Raw genomic sequence first — 17,480 nt, 5'->3', positions numbered from 1 at the left:
AGATGCCTTCTAAAAGCTGTATAGTCATTTACCTCCTTGACATTTGATGGGGAAATTTGCACTGGGATTTAACATAAGGCAATGTGCTTGATTTATTGTGTTTTAATATGGTGGTCAAGAGAAGAGGATCAGATGCTAGGCAGGAGATCCCTCTGTCTTATGTACAGTGCTATTAAGACATATAGGAAGCACAGGGTAATGATCTACTCATCAGTGTAATGATCTACTCATCAGAGAAGAAAAGTTTACTAAAGGAAGTTCTAGAAGTTACGCACAGCTGTTCTGCCATGGTGCCCTTTGGTTAAGCCAAAGTCGCAGGACTACAAAAGGCTTCCACTGCAAGAGTGATATAGAACACCATGAGATCCAGTTAGGGAAACCAATTTATATTGCACTGTTAAACAAGACCATGTGCAGAACAAAGAGGGACTAACAAAGGTGTTACAGAAAGGTGATACCCTTTTTTGCCCAAAGGACATGTTTCCTTTTCCAGGAAGAAAATAAGGAGAATGTGGAATCCGACATAGTGTTAAGTGCAGAAGAAAGATTTCTGCTTGCACAACAGAACTTTATTCCCCTCTCCTTTCCCATGTGTCCTCTAAATATGTCTTAGAGGGTTCCCCCAACCCTTTGGAGCAGGTTTGTGGAGGAGGTGATGCACACATGAGGAGAGGAGAGGTCGGGGAAGTCCCACTGTGCAAGCAGGCATCCTTGCGCTGATGGGATGTGGTAGCTGAATACTGCCCCCAAGAGCCCAGATATTATTTGAGCCATGCTCTTTTTTGGGCTCCCTTGAGTCACACACAGGTTAATCTACCTACCTCTGAATACCAGAGATATACAGGATCAGTAATGCCAAGCATTAAAGAAAGGGGAGTCAAATAGAGTGGAATCTAGAGATTCCCTCCCTCAGAACAACCGCCAGGATGAACCTGAGTTGGAATTACGCTGATCCATCAGTTTAGGAACAGATTGCAAGACTTGACTGCAAGGCTCATGGCAACTGCAGGTTTTATATCAGTCCCTGCCGATGAACTGCCAGGAGATGAATCCAGGGTGAGTTCAAAGAATGGTGGATCAGATACATATGACCACCACCTCAACCTCCAGCAAGGTGCTTGACTGTCAGCACAGGGTACTTGAAAAATGTTGCTGCTACGAACTCAAAAGATCATATGCACACAGGAACCTTCATAAAACACCTGCAATTATCAGACCATCCTTTGCAATTATCAGACATTTCAGCTTAATTTAATCACTCAGGAAAAAAAGAGAAAAGAACGTATCATTAAGACAATTCCACAGTCTGAGTGATATCTCCATTATCTCAAGGGCCTAGAGGTTACCTTGTTTAATCAGCCCCTGAGCTGTCGGACTGGCAACTGGAGCAGGAGTCTTCACTCTAGCAAGCTCGGGCGTCCCTGGTCTAGGTGGTCTACAAATAAAAGAATTAGGTACGTAAAATCAGGAAATATTGCACACCATATAATATTTGGGCTTGGTGCCACATAAGAATAGCTTAAGAATGGGTTGCATCGTCTGTTAAACATGCACAGATCTTGGGCCCCTTTTTACCTAATTCAGCATCATTTTCTTTCTCAGCCTCTCTTCTATAAATACCCCAGATATCCTCCATCCCTTTTATTTTTTGGAAATTATAGGTCCCTTCTTTCCTTCCAATGGCTGGTTTAGTATTTTCTGTGGGTATGGTGGTCGAGGAAGATGGAGAGGCTAAACTCAATTCTTACATCAATTTCTTCTTAGCTTCTATTTTATCCATGAAGTTTTATTTTTAAAACCAGACAGGCAAAAATCGCTGTCAAGTGCTGTAACCTGTACTGAGTCTAGACAGCGGCAACAAAAAATCAAACTTCATTTTATGAACTACCTCCTTAACAACATAACTTTCACCTATTTGAAATGTAATGAAACATTTTAATCATTTGACGGTAACCTCACCAAAATGGTGCCCAGGTACAAATACCTAGAACTTCACTACTTTCAGCCGAGTTGGAATAACAAGACAGGGTATAAGAATAGGGAAATCAATCTGGCTCTGGGATTATCTACGTCAAGGTTTCCCAGACTTGAGTTTCCAGCTTTTGGACTACAACTCCCATCATCCCTAGCTAGCAGGACCAGTGGTCAGGGATGTTGGGAACTGCAGACCAAAAACAGCTGGAGACCCAAGTCTGGGAAACCCTGATCTAGGATGAAATTCAACAAAACAATGATCTAGCAATATAGAATGCACAACTGTGTACTAAAGAAAGGTGGTTTGGAGCGAGGCAGCAAATGGTAAATTAAATAAAATAGGTTTATTTATTTATTTCTACAGGTACCTGACTGGTCCCTTCTTCATATGATCACCAATGAATGTTGCGTTCGTCATGCTCATCAAGGTGTTAGCCAAGGAGATAATGGAGAGGAGGTGCTGAGTAGTTACTGCGCGTGATATGCCGTATGTTCCTCTGATATGTCCCTCCGTGGGAGATACAGACTTTCCTACCTCCACATCAAGAGAGGGCATCTTGCCTATGGGCTGATTGTATCCGGGAAGCATCAGTGACATGTGGCCTCCTCTCGAGAGCAAGCCAAAAGAGACGGAGCAGTGAGGTCTCAGCATCCCCAAGCGGTCGCTGCAAAGCTCATCTAGAACACCGTTCAAGCCCCAAGCATGAAGGCATGACATAAACAACTTGGCCGTGTCCATGGTTAGGTTGTATTCTAAGAGGGTTAAGGGCTTAGATTTGCTGGACCGGTACTCGGGATCGCTGTCTTCTCTCCTCTGCCTGGCTTCCTCGTCGTCCTCGTCCTCATCAAGGAGATGTTCTTTTATGTTCTCTTTGATTGTTTCTTTGACCTGCTGGAACAGGACCGCTGCTCGTTTGCCAGCCAGGAAGGAGCTCCCTTTCTCAGAACTACCAGATGCTTTCTGCAAATTCTCTGGGGAAATAAGGGCTGTATTAGGCCTGGAGGCTTCTTCAGTTAGCAGTTGAATAATCAGAGCTTCTACATCAAAGAAGAGCACATGGACATCTGGGTCTGTTAAGTTAGTCTTCAGGGCCTGAACCATCAGAGAGTTGTGAGAGTACTTAGGCAAATTTCCCTGCAATAAAACATGCAATTGTTATTTCTTTGGCTTGTGCAGTACTCTGCAAAGAGTTTGCGCAAAACATAACCTGAGCATCTTGGATAGGAGAACAGTTGTGGCATTTGAAAGCAAGCAAACAACAAACTTGAAATGTGAATGATTTAAGATTACTACAGGAGAAACTCGAAAAAATAGAATATCGTGGAAAAGTCCATTTATGTAAGCAATTGTTTTCATTAGCTACTGGAGTTTAATATATGAGATAGACTCATGACATGCAAAGCGAGATATGTCAAGCCTTTATTTGTTATAATTGTGAAGATTATGGCGTACAGCTGATGAAAACCGCAAAGTTGAAATTGTTAATTTGGGGTTCTCATCAGCTGTACGCCACAAACATCACAATTATAACAAATAAAGGCTTGACATATCTCGCTTTGCATGTCATGAGTCTATCTCATATATTAGTTTCACCTTTTAAGTTGAATTACTGACAGAAATGAACCTCTCCACGATATTCTAATTTTTCGAGTCTCACCTGTATATTAAAAAAGTATAATTAAATGTGAAACACTCTGATACAATATGTATAACGTATTTTTGAAAAATATGCTGAGCAGTTAATTGTATTTTCCCATGCTTAAAAAAAAACACATTAGGAACCAGCACACATCTGTTGGGTTATCCACATGGTTTTACATGATAGTAGCGCTTGTACAAACTGTGTCCAAGTCTATCAAGGATCCTAAGAGAAGGGATAAATTAATTCATCCAAGAGAAACAGATATGTGTATGAAAAAGACAAAGGCGCAGACAGTCCCCCACCTTTTTTTGACATGTGTTGATAAACAGGTGTTCGCAGGACTCCCTTCATAGAAATAAAACATTGAAAAGCATTGTCTCCCACAACAGAGCCAATCTACAATGGGAAGACTTACAGCACATTCCTATATATGTCCACTCAGAAGTAGAGGCCCCATTGAGCTCACAGGTAAAGTGTGAAATCAGATTATAACCTTAACAAGGTTTCTCCTTCTTCCCCATTTTGAAATGCAAGATCACAGGGCAGTTGCCAAATTCATTGTTAAAATTACCAGTGCCACTTTGAGACAGTAAATAATGAATTAGCACGCACAAACACATGCCTCTTAAATACCCCCAGAGATTTAAGGATGGCACTAAATGGGATATGTAACTCTTTGTTGATTCTGTTCACAAGTTTTTGAGATCTGCGCCTTTGATGCTCAGTTCAGCCCCTGGAACAATATGCTGTCTTTGGCCATCCACCTGTACCTCTTCAAAGCCTCACCTTGCTAGTCAACAGCATGTGCATCCTTCCTTGGCCTGCCAAGGAAGTGAGCATGATGAAAGCAGACAATGCTAGAGTGCAAGCCGCATTCAACTTGTGCCAAATTAGACTGATTTCAATACCAATCCCATTTGCGGGGGCTAAGTAGTGGAGGTCAATTTCAATCTCTGTTTCCACCACCATGCAAAACACATTTTCAGGCAGAGAATGGGCTCACACTGTTTGGGAAACCAAGTTGGTCTCCAGTGATTGGTTGGAACGGGGAGAAGAACACAATGCATCATCAGATTTTCCTTAGCTATATTTTGTTTGATGAATTTCACTGCATCCTGTGATAGTCTCTGTCAAGGTTATGATGGAGCCTTGAAAATCTTCTCTGTTCCTGCCCTTCTCAAGCCTTGCCTCATAGGCAGCTGATACATCGTAGCCAAGGGGCCTTGTTTAAAATCCAAGCAGGGTAGGAAGGTGTAGAGTTTGACAGTATTTAAAGCTTCAACTTCAGCAGCTGTTGGAAGTATCTGTTCCCAAACCTAGAATTTTCACAAAGCTGTGATTCTCCAGTCTGCATTCTAGAGCTTCTTCACTTCCATTCTACGCATTTGTTTGTTTGTTTGTTTGTACTTAACAAAATTTATACAGTGGTACCTTGGTTCTCAAACTTAATCCGTTCTGGAAGTCCGTTCCAAAACCAAAGCATTCCAAAACCAAGGCACGGTTTCCCATAGAAAGTAAAGCAAAATGGATTAATCCACTCCAGATTTTTTAACAACCCCTAAAACAGCAATTTAACATGAATTTTACTATCTAATGAGACCACCGATCCATTAAATGAAAGCAATAAACAATGTACTGCAGTCACACAATCAATTAATCAACCAGTAGCTGAACTGGGTTCCACACAGTCACAAAAACAAAAGAAAAAGAGCCACAAAAACGCAAAATAAATAGCAAAAACAGAGAGACCTCAACGTAACACTCAAATCGGAAGTGTAACACTCACAATGGAAGCGTAACACTCAAAACGGAGGATATTCGGCTTCCGGGAAAAGTTAGCAAACTGGAACACTTACTTCCAGGTTTGCAGTGTTTGGGTTCCAAGTTGTTTGAGTACCAAGGCATTTGAGAACCAAGGTACCACTGCACTGCGTAATTTTAGCAAAACCTCTAAGACGTTTATTTAACAAGAAACCCAATGCTCTGCTCCTGACCTCAGCTGCACATTGCACGGCCAGTTCCTGTTTTCTAACAATTTATCTGCATCTGTGCTTTCCTCCTCCATCCCAAACAGTGGGTGTTTCCCCCTCCCCATATGCTTAACTGTTCATGCATGCATTCACCTGCCCTGGCAAGTTCAGCAGTCACTGCATGTTATCTATTCCTCACGCAAAAGGCTGAAAAGTGCAGCTGTGAAAGTGACAGGTCCCCCTTACACACACACACACCTCTGCAGGGAGCCTGCCGAAGACTCTTCACAGTAATGGTGAAATTGACAAAAGGCAAAACTCCTACAGAAGAAGAAAAAATTGAAACCCCTATAATGAAGGAGCCTCTCTGGCGATAGCGGTGATGGAGAAAGCTCATCAGTTTCACCACTTCTGTTTGCAGCCTTTGCAGGTAATTCTCTGAACTCAAGCAAGATTTCCACAGAACCTGCCAGAAAGATTTCAAAGAGCAGCAGTGAAGCTGACAATCTTGGAAGCTCAAGGCTGTAGAGGTGAAACTGACAAGAGGCTTCAACCCTCTTGTCAATTTCCCCTTTCACCTCCTTGCAGTGAAGGGACTTCTGGGAACTCGCCACAAAGGCTAAGGGGTGGAGGGTGTTTGTCAGCTATACCGCTCTTCTCTGCAAACTACACAAATCTAAGAGCTTGTAACAAGCCGTTGATCATCTAATCACATCTGTTTTCATTTTTATTTATTTTACACGCAGCAAAGACAAGTTTACGCACCAAATCCAGCCACCAGTATCTGTTTCTTAAGACAAATTTAATTAGATAAGATTTAATTGGATAAAATGACAGTGAGGGTTTAATAAAAGCTGCTTGATAGTGGAACGTAATCCCTCGGGAGGTTGTGGACTCTTCTTCCTTGGAGGTTTTTAAGCAGAGCTTGGATGGCCGTCTGTCATGGATGCTTTAGCTGAGGTTGCTGCACTGCAGAGGGTTGGACTAGATGACTTTCGGGGTCCCTTCCAACTCTACAATTCTGTGGTTTTATGAATATATCGCAAGAATGCCCTGTTGGATCAGATCAAATGCCCATCTACCAGTTCTCACAGTGTCCAACCTTAATAGCTCCCTCAGCTTTGCAAAGGAGAACTGCCATTGGGCCATCAATGGCAACTATACCATCCCATTTCATCCAAAATTGGGAAACTTGTGATTTTGATTGTTTTAAAACTATTTGTATGAAATTTTTGAAATACAGGCAACTCCTGTTTTAGGTAAGAGCAATATGTGACCTGGAAACATCATAAAATATGTCACTAAAAGGGTGGGGGCAGGGGCGGCACAAGGCAGAGCGGGGGCAGAATGGGGTGTTTCAACTGCACGCGATTTCACACAAGCGCACAATGACCCGGGACACAACCCCCATGCAATTTGAGGGATGCCTGCATAACATTTGACAAACAACGATTAACGGTTTTTGAATGAGACAGTATACGAAGCTAGAGTCTGGAGTTGGATTCTCATTCTTTATTATTTTTTTATTGTTTTTATTTTTATTTTTATATTTGTATACCGCCCTTCATCCACAGACTTCAGGGCAGTTCCAAAGCAGTTAGCTAGTTCTGATTCATACAAAATGGGAGGGTATAGTAGGCTCTGTGTGTGTGTTCACATGGCTCATACACAGGTCAGCTTATCTAGGCACGACGCAATCATTGATGAGAACTTGTTTCTTAAAGTTCTAATTCGCTAGTTTAATTATCGTTAAGTACGGAAGGAAATCAAAGCAAGATGGAAGGCATGAATGGCTCAGGAAGCTAATTTTCTCTTTAAAATGTTCATACATACAACAGTATTATTTGTACCTGTAGCAAACCAGTATTAAATGCAGGTCTAAGAGTGCACCACAGAGCCTAGGGCTTGCTGATCAGAAGGTCGGCGGTTTGAATCCCCGCGATGGGGTGAGCTCCCGTTGCTCGGTCCCAGCTCCTGCCCACCTAGCAGTTCAAAAGCACGTCAAAGTGCAAGTAGATAAATAGGGACCGCTCCAGCGGAAAGGTAAACGGCGTTTCCGTGCGCTGCTCTGGTTCGCCGGAAGCGGCTTAGTCATGCTGGCCACATGACCCGGAAGCTGTCTGCGGACAAACGCTGGCTCCCTTGGCCTATAGAGCGAGATGAGCACCGCAACCCCAGAGTCGGACATGACTGGACCTGGTGGTCAGGGGCCCCTTTACCTTTACCTTTAAGAGTGCACTGTCAGAGCACTTTAAAAACACCAGGAAAATGTTATATGTAGTCTAATATGTTTAAAGGCAAAGTGCACATACACATTCTCTGCCGTTTGAATTTGCTACCCTATTAAAATTATTTTGACATAAGGAAACTGGAATGCTAGAATTGGAAATATGATGGATTAGCCAAACCTGGTAGCAATCCTAGTACTGGTCAGTATCACATGTGTGGACTCACTGATTTTAAACAGGGATAAAATCTATATAAAACTGGGGGATTGTAAAAACACAGAACTGCCCTGTTTTATGTATACCAACCATAAAATCCATGGGGGGAAATATGACTTAACAAAAAGTAGATCTCTGATGCCCTCTGCTGTCCTACTGTCAAAACTGATTAGAAAGCAAGGCATCCCTTTGTTCAAAAGAATACTACAGAACTTCTCAGAATACTTTCATATAAGGGCACCACAGTGCTAAATTGTTTGTGCCAAAATGCAATCACCGCATCAGGTTATCATGGGCCTTAGCCATTTGTATGATAAAAGTTAATATGAGTAGGAATTAGTATCACTACAGATGGTATCTATTAATTGTTATCTTTTTAAATCTCTGTGGAAATGTCATCATGTAGCTACTGGTAAATATTGGTATACGTTCTTATTTGGGTATAGAAGACTGCTGGGGCTATTGTACATCATGAGAAAAGGAAAAGGAAATTTCTTCATCAAAACAAATACAAAATAAGTGGATGTATGCATGTCCATGCACTTGTTCATTATGAAAACAAAGCACCAAAATCTTTCCCTGGGAACCCTGATCCCTTGTGTCTATGAGATTTCCCCAGATATTGGCATAAACTATCAGGCCTACCTACATAACACTCAAGGACTACAACTTTTTATTAATCTATATATATAAAATCCAAGTGTCTCTGCGTCCAGTCCCTGTGTCCCTGGGTTTGCGCTACTGCGCATGTGCCCCACGGATAGCCGTTGGGACTTGGAACGCAGAGACTTCGCGCCGCCTGCCGCTCAGTGACCCCAAGAGCAAGGAAAAAACAACCACCTTCCTCCTCTCTTTTTCCTTGCCTCGGCTCGACCCTCACCTTACACAACCCGGCCGAGAGGGGAATAGAGGAGGGGAGGGAGAGAAGAAGGGGGATGGAAGGCGACTTCTTCACTGCCCCATCACTTAAGTCCCGTGTCAACGGCAACCGCCAGCCCCTTTCGGTGCTCTGGGCCCTCCTAGGCACGCGGCACGAACACCCGCGGAGATCCCGAGGCGCCAGAATGTGCCTGACGTGCGCGGCGGCCAATAAAAGGCTCCCGGCTGTTGTCGTCATTGTCCTCCTCCTCCCACTCGGCCCCTCACCTGCCCCGCATGAGCCTGGCTTGCAGTCCCGCTCTCGCGCACACCTCAGCGGCTGCTCCCTTCCCACCGGGTCTAAGTGAAGGCAGGCTGTCGCAGCAGCAGCCGCATCGCTCCCACTCTCTCTCCTCCCCACAACCCGCGTCTCCGAAAGCCGCGGCGACTCCGGAGAGGGAGGCAAGCAGACACCCGCTGCTGCTGCTGCTCGGCCTCCTCAACCCCTCACACAAACAACGCGGCGGCGAAGGCGCCACCCGGAGCTGCTCGCCTCAGTCCAGTCTCGAGCCGCAGGCTCTCCCTCCCCGCCAGCCAGGATGTTGTTGCTCTTGCGGCGGCTGCCCATATGTTCTAGCGCCCGTTAATTTAACGGGTTTAAAGCACTAGTAAATAAATAAAAATCCAAAACAGAGAAACCAAGATTAGGAATGCTGCACTCAGGTCCAACCAATTAGGGGACATGCACAGGACCTCCGTCCAATTCTACCAGCCCTCACTGGATTCTGTGACCTTGCATTAGTCTAGCAGAGCAAGTACGAAAGTGCTAGCACTGATTTCGTTTTTTCATTTTTTAAAAAAAGGATAAGCCATGCTTTCATTGTTATACATGTATAACAGTATACATGTAATGGCCCAATAACAATTAAAGCATGGCTTATCCTTTTTTAAAAAAATTGATAGGACGCGGGTGGTGCTGTGGTCTAAACCACTGAGGCTCTTGGGCTTGCCGATCAGAAGGTTGGCAGTTCGAATCCCCGCAACGGGGTGAGCTCCCGTTGCTCAGTCCTAGCTCCTGCCAACCTAACAGTTCAAAAGCACGCCAGTGCAAGTAGATAAATAGGTACTGCTCCGGTGGGAAGGTAAACGGCGTTTCCATGTGCTGCTCTGGTTTCGGTGTTCCGTTGCACCAGAAGCGGCTTAGTCATGCTGGCCACATGACCCGGACAAACTGCCTGTGGACAAACGCCAGCTCCCTCAGCCTGTAACGCGAGATGAGCACCGCAACCCCAGAGTCGTCTGCAACTGAACTTAACTGTCAGGGGTCCTTTACCTTTACCTTTTTTATACATGTAATAATTTTTAAACCCACAAGGCAATATGAAAAACATAGAAGCAACTAAAAACACAGTAATTTTAAGTGCTTCTGCAGATCAAAAGGTTTTAACCCAGCGCTGAAAGGAATGCAGTGTTGTCGCAGAGCACGCCTCTCCTGAGCATTCCAAAGTTGGTGTGCCACCACAGAGAAAGCCCTCTGTTTGGTATGTGCGTAGTGTCAATAGGTGAATCACAGAGAAGGGTTGCCTCTGATAATCTTAACGCTGAGGACGATCAATATGGGAGAAGACACTCCTTCAGGTATCTAGACCTCAAGCCATTTAGGCTTAAAAGGTAAGCATCAACACCATAATGTGGTCATAGGCAGAACTGATGTACTGTGGTTGCGTCTGAATAAACCAGATCAGGTTCTGTGCCAGTTGACGTTTCTGAACAGTTTTCAAGGGAAGTCCTGCATAGAATGCATTACAGCTTGAATTTTCAACTTAACGAAAAAGGTACTGGCTTTGGGGAGGGGAAAATATCTATTGTTTGAATTTTTTTGAAATTAACATGTTTAACAGGCAAGGTCGGGGGTCTGCAACCTGCGGCTCCGGAGCCGCATGTGGCTCTTTCACACCTTTGCCGCGGCTCCGCCAGCTGCGCCCGTGCCGTCCACTTCTTTTCCAGGGCGGGGAAAGTTGGGGAGCGGCACCGCGCTCATGGCCCCGCTGGCTGCGCCCGTGCCCTCCTCTTATTCTCCAGCTGGCCGGCGGCGGCCTGCCCTCCAGCTGGCCAGCGGCCTGCCCCCAAGGCTGAGGCAGGCGCTGCTGCTCTGCTCATGCGCCGTGCCTCGTTTATTCCAGCGCAGGTGCAGCAGCAGACAGCAGCAGTTTCCCTCCTTGGCGCCTGGCCTAGAGGTGTGGCTGCTGCTGGCGTGGAGCTGCTGCTGCTGGCGTGGAGGTGCTGCTGGCTCAAGGCGACGACGACAGGTAGGCAGCTGCGGGCTGGGCCAGGGGCGGCGGGCGAGGGCAAGGAGGAACAAGCCCTCTTTTAAAAAATTGTAGAGGAAGCGGGGCCTGCCTGGAGGCATCCTGGACGCGCCCTCCCCACCCCCAACATTAACCTCTTGGAGATGTGTAACTATTGTAGAAAAAAATCAGAAAAGGACCGATGGATATCAACCTCACTCCCCCCAGTTGCACTGCTCGCAACCCCTGATTTTGCAAATGCTGGCTAGGTTGCTGGGGAGGAAACAAGCCCATCTAAGGATGTGTGTGTGTGTTGGGGGGGGATGAAGTGGAAAATCAGAGTAAAGCCAGCAAATGGTCTGGAGGAGAGGTGTACTTGTGTGTGTTGGGAAGCTAAGGGGTCGTTGTCCTTGGTGAGCTCTTCGGGATTAAGGGCAACAGGCGTGTCCCCCCCAACCTCGTTTATTTCATAATCATTGGGGAGAATGCACGTGGAGGAGGCCCCAAATAAACCTTAAGATGTAGCGATGAAACAAAAAGCAAGCCTGCGCTCCTCTGAATTTGGGAGTCAGTTCCATTTAACTCAGCGGCTCTTACTCCTGAGTAGACGCGCCTAGCATTTTTCACTTCCGAGGGTGTTGCATCTTGAAGTGCCACCTTCACAGCGCAGCCCCGTGTTTGTCTACTCAGAAGTAAGTCCCATTGCGCTCCATGGGACTTACTTCAGGGTAAGTTTGCAGCCTTTCAAAGACTTTAACCAGCGCACTTAGCAAATCCCCGCTGAGGTCCATCGGGATTTAGGTCCTGGTAAAACGAGCCTAGACAGGACTGCAGCATAACCGATTATGCAACCTGCAAAGGACTAAAGGCGTGTGTTGTTACTATTGAATAGAATAAATCTTCATTGTCATTGTCCCCTTGCGTGAAACAACGAAATTGCTCTATTAAGCGCCATAGTGGGATTTGATGGTGTGTTGTTGTTGTTGTTTTTAAGGGGGCATGCACTGGCCTTGAGTGAAAAACGCACTCACCCTTTTGCTTATATTGTTAGAATCATAGAACTGTGGAGTTGGAAGGGACATCCGAGGGTCCTCTAGCCCAACCCCTGGCAATACAAGTATCTCAACATGTGCTCTCCCATCCAGTTTGAAACCATACCGGGCCCTGCTTAGTTATGTAACTTAGTAGTTGCCTATCATGGGGGTTGGGGTGGGAGTCTCTGGGCAATTTGCCATCAAGCAAAAATTTTGCTGGTCCTCTTCCTTATATTATCACCGTTCTTAATGCTATTTATTAGTTGCCTAACACAGGGGAGTCTCCAGAAGCGAAAGGTTCGTTGAGACCTCTTACTTGTATTACTATTATTGGTAACATTAATATTGTTATTGTTATTTCATTTGTTGGTTGCTTGGGGGAGCCTCTGTGTGACTCAAGCAGCATCTGCATTGGGGTATACTGCATTTGGGAGGGACTCTGTTGTTTGCTAGTGTTGTTTGTGTTGTTTGCTAGGGCTTTCAAAAAGGTGTTGCCTTATTTGCACATGGTTATGCATACCAGTCTCAGTGCTGCCTGGGTTTCAGTATTGCCAATCCTCTTGGTTGACACAGCATTCAGAAAGAGCTTTCAAACTAGGTGTACTGGAAAAGATCCTGAGGGATTTCTTTTTTTTTAAGTATGGGCAGTAAAGTATCATGAAACTCAGTTAGTTGGTCTGAAGATAATGTCCCCTGTAAATAGAATGTTAAGTTTATGCTGCAGTGAGGGTTTATTCAAAGCATTAACAGGCAGTGCATGGAGCCAAGACTGGATTGTTAGTTGAAATACATATATACATATACATATCTATGCAGTGTTATATTTGTTTTAAATGTCGCAATGGTTTTGCGGCTCCCAGTTTTTCCCCCCCTTCGGAAACGGGTCCAAGTGGCTCTTTTTGTCTTAAAGGTTGCAGACCCCTGGGCAAGGTCTATGTCACTACCTGATAGTAGAAATTCAAGGCGGAACTACAATAAACAGCCAGCAGACAGTGGAATGTGGGATAATAAACAAGAGTAGAGGGGTGCGGGGAATGAGACAGGGGATTTGCTTGGTGCATTCTAAAGTATATAAAACTTCCTATAGTACTTTAAAGCAAGTAACTTTTTTATCTTAATATACTAATAAAAAGCTTGCCTAAGGCAGCATATCAAATCACTTTCCCGTTTTAAATCTCATGTTCTGTATTTTTACTCTCTCATGTTAGGGAACCTTATTTAGAATGCTGTAAAGATTTTGCCTGGGGTTTTGCCTTTTGGAGTTGCATGACATTGTGCCATGAAGTCAATTTCCCGCGCATATATATATATATATATATATATAGTGATATTTATGAACAGTTTTCTCACTTTAAAATTGCCCATATTAGGATCCTCCATCTACGACTGCTCCTTTACTGTTGCCAAAAGCCAAAGCCATTAATGGAAGTTCCTCTTGCCCAATTGCCCCCCCCCCAAGAGATGAGAATTTTCTACACCACAGTGGTGAGACAAACCCCTCAATGCAAGGAAAGTGGCAAGGCTGATCCCTAGTGGCTCACTTGGAATACATTTTTCATGACGCTGTGATCCCTAATGCAAACCTCCTTCTGCAATGGTTTTCCTTGTGAACTAAGGAACAATAACAGTTGCAAGCCATATGTAGGACTCACTCTTGGATCCTGGCTTCAATCGCTATAACAAAGTACTTCTCAAAAGGAGTAGGTGCGGCTGGAATATCTCTTTCCATACTTGAAAGTTTTCACAATTACAGAAAGGGAGGGGGAAAACAGGAAACACCATATATCAGGTAAAACACTTTTAACCACGGGGTGGTAGTGGGAAGGCGGACTGGGTTTGAAAGCACCTAGTACTAGAGGCCCATTCTTACAGCAACAACCATTTCAGTGTAGAAACATTAAGTATTGCCATATGTCCTCTTTTTCCAGGACACATATTCCTTTTCATGGGTAGAGTCGTCATAGCGATCCATAGTTAAAGGTAGAAGTCGGCAAATGTGTCCTCTTTTTTTGCTCTTCGAAATACAGCAACCCTAAAACACGAGCCGAGTACTGAACTCTCTAACTTCTCAAAACCTTAGAAGTTTTTCATTTCACAATTTCCAGGAAACTCCAAATCTTTAATCCATCAGACAAGAATGTTCAGTTATCACCTGCTTACTAGTAATTTCAGTGCTTGCTGTAACTGTCAAGTTAACAATTAATGCTGGGTACACTTTTCGTACTGCGTTTTAAAAAAAAAATTGTTTTGCTGCTTCTTTTTATTGCTTTAATGGTTTATTTCCTGCTGGAAGCTGCCTTGAGCCTTGGAAAGCAAGATACAAAAGATGGAGCCCAACAAAAGTGAGAACATGCAGGCTCCGGGAGAAGAATTCACATGCCACACCAGGCTAAGCCAAAGTTTGGGCAAGTATGCTATCTGTACCCAGACTGGTGGTTAAGCTCTCTCCCCACTAACCACAAGCATAGCCAAAGACGGTGTAGGCAACACTGGATCAAAGGCCTGACTGAGTATATGGCAGCCTCCTTTGTTCCTACAAAACATTCCTCCACACACATCCAGATAGGGATTTATGACTGCTACCATGCACAGAGGGCTATGCGCCCCTTCACTTCCTCCCATATAAATGAATGGCAACCAGTGTTGCTGTTAGTGGAAGAGCTCTGGGCAGGCGTTCAGAGCCCCACAACCCCCTCAGGGCACTTTTCAAATCTCCTCCTCAGAGCTGCAGTTGGCTAATGAGCCTGGCCATGGCAGCCAGCCACCACACATTCTGCTACTGCAAAGGAAGCACAAGCCAAGGACAAGGAGGTCAGCAAGCCCAGATGGTCCCAGGCCGATTCTGTCTCCTCTCCAGTCACTTCACCCGAAGCCTAAGGAGTATGATGTGGCTGGGATGCTGCCGAGTCCTTCGTGACCACCATCTTATGGATTACTTGCAATACACAGGGCCTCCCTCAACACACAACCTGTCCTGACAGCAGGCATTTCGCGAGCATGTGTATTAACAAGATGCAATGAAAGCTTACTTTGTCAGCTGAATCAGAGGCCAGGAGATTTGTGGCAAGAGTCTGGAGTTTCTGATGGGCCATGTTTTTCAGAGCTGCAAGGCTTCGCCGGGTCATGGCCTGCTTTAAGTTGACAGCAGGATGGCTGAGGGAATCGACTGCGGCAGGCACAGCCTCATCACAGGCATTCAGGATCTCCACGGCTGTTATTCCCATAACGCAGCGATCAAGAGCACCTTAAGAAGATATAAAGGGGCGAGGGGCGAACTGGCTGTAGTTAAAATGCATCCAAAACATTACAAAGGTTATATTGAAGTTAATGGAATAGGAGCAGCTAGGCCATACTGAGCCAAAACTTCACAAGAGAAGGAAAGCTAAGAGTAGTTAACTTCCCTTCTCTTGTGAAGTTTTGGCTCAGTATGGCCTAAGCTATTCAGCAATGTACTTGTCATGATTTTCTTGCAAGGCAGCATACTTTGTAAGCTACACTGTGAAGAATGAGCTCTAGGCAATTTTGTGCTTGCTCAAAACTCTTGAGTTAGTATTACAATTCCTTCAGAGCCAATTTATGAGGGCACAGGGGTAAACTGGGGAGCAGAGGAGAAAGTCCCATTGCATAAGAAGCCCTTGTGCAGGGGCTTTGGGTGACAGAACTCATTAGTTGAATCCCACCCAAAGTTACTAACAATTTATCTTCTATAATAAAAGCAGAAAGGCAACAAAATGGGACAAGTCAGCCATTTCCCCTTTTGTCATGCATTTCATAGCCAAATAACCCCTAATTCACTGCAGCTTTGCATATATGTTTCTCAAAGTAGATTTAATTGGCAGGATAATGCACAAGTAATAACCTTTGCAAAATTTAAAATTGGATGGAGCTGCTGAGCTACCTTCTACATTTCTAAAGGGTACGCCTGAAAATCCCTTCTTACAGTTTCTCTTACCAGTATCCATCTGCCAGACATACACAGAGCCATCTGAACAGCCCACAACTAGGTAGTCATCTGATGGTCTCCACTTTATGACATGAATAGGAAAGAGGTGCCGGGAAGCTAACATGATACACTTTTTCTCCCGTAAACTCAGAAGTCCTACTGAGTGGTCACTGGCAACGGAGCAAACACAGTGCTGGACTCTCGACTGAAAAGGAGGAAATAGTATTTTTTCAATTGTCATATATCTTTTGGTTGCAAATCCACTGGGTCTTAAAAACAATGTACTTGTCATTTATTTAGTCGGTAAGCCATCAGATGCAAGAGGCTCGATATCATGGGAACCCCATGAATGTTTGAGCAGGAGAGCGGGGCACGTGAATCCCAAATGCTGTACAGTTTAAACCCAAATCGCATCTGCTTAAAAGCCATTGCACTGCGCACTGGCTTAAGCTAAAGTGGAAAGAGCTGAAGAGAAAACAGCAATGTCCGCCATTACAATTCAAGCACGGTCCTTTCTAGAGAGCTTTCCAGGAGTCTTTTCCAGGTCTACCTGGAGATGCTGGAGATTGAACCTGGGGACTTCTGCATGGAGAGCAGATGCTCCTACCAACTGAGCTACCGCCCCTGAGTTTCCATCATATTCCCAAGAAGCTCCTATTCTCTTGCTTTGTTTTAGAAATATCTCATCTTCAAACATCTAAAAGGCTGTCATATGGAAAAATGGAGCACGCTTGTTTTCTCCTGCTCCTGAGGGTAGGACCTGAACCAATGGATTTAAGTTGCAATAAAAGAGATTCCAACTAAATAAAAGAGATTCCAACTAAATGTCAGGAAGAACTTTCTGACAGCAAGAGCTGTTTGACAGTGGAACATACTCCCACAAATGGTAGTGGGTAGTGGATGGCCACCTGTCATGTATAATCTAGTTGAGATTCCTGCATTGCACGGGGTTGGGATAGATGACCCTTGGAACCCCTTCCAACTCTACAGTTCTATGATTCTATGTACCTGCAGAGGCTGAATGGGAAAAACCCTGGAAGCTCAGCAGTGTTGAAGGATGAACACCTATGTCAAATTCTATGGTTTTCTACCTACGCACAGCAGTTCAAAGGATCACGCAATACAATGGATGCTCTCAGTTACCTTGAACTATTTATATAACTTTCTAAACGAATTTTAAGAAGCGTTCACCTAGAATGCCCACAAGCATTTACCAACACAAAAAGCCACTACATGAACCAGAGAAAAAGGCACTGTAAGTAAAAGCAATAACAGTTCTTTAATTTAAAAATACCAATTCTATATTAACCATAATACGCGAGGCCA

The 17,480-nt window shown here is 44.5% G+C and overlaps 1 protein-coding gene across 4 annotated transcripts in view; it reads right to left on the bottom strand.

Annotated features, from left to right (window-relative positions):
* Nucleotides 1–17,480, bottom strand: part of WDR7 (WD repeat domain 7) — a 212,238-nt gene that overhangs the window by 160,903 nt on the left and 33,855 nt on the right. For all 4 annotated transcript variants that reach the window (XM_033164543.1, XM_033164545.1, XM_033164544.1 and 1 more), the window contains exons 13-16: nucleotides 16,164–16,359; nucleotides 15,241–15,455; nucleotides 2,343–3,109; nucleotides 1,347–1,435 (exon numbers count right to left, since the gene is read on the bottom strand). In XM_033164543.1, coding sequence (XP_033020434.1) covers nucleotides 1,347–1,435; nucleotides 2,343–3,109; nucleotides 15,241–15,455; nucleotides 16,164–16,359 — 1,267 coding nt within the window. The remainder of the gene's footprint in view (nucleotides 1–1,346; nucleotides 1,436–2,342; nucleotides 3,110–15,240; nucleotides 15,456–16,163; nucleotides 16,360–17,480) is intronic.

This window comes from Lacerta agilis, chromosome 11, assembly GCF_009819535.1.
Source record: "Lacerta agilis isolate rLacAgi1 chromosome 11, rLacAgi1.pri, whole genome shotgun sequence".
Lineage (NCBI taxonomy): Eukaryota > Metazoa > Chordata > Lepidosauria > Squamata > Lacertidae > Lacerta > Lacerta agilis.
The sequence above is the reverse complement of the archived record's forward strand: the minus strand, read 5'-3'. Positions and strand labels throughout refer to the sequence as shown.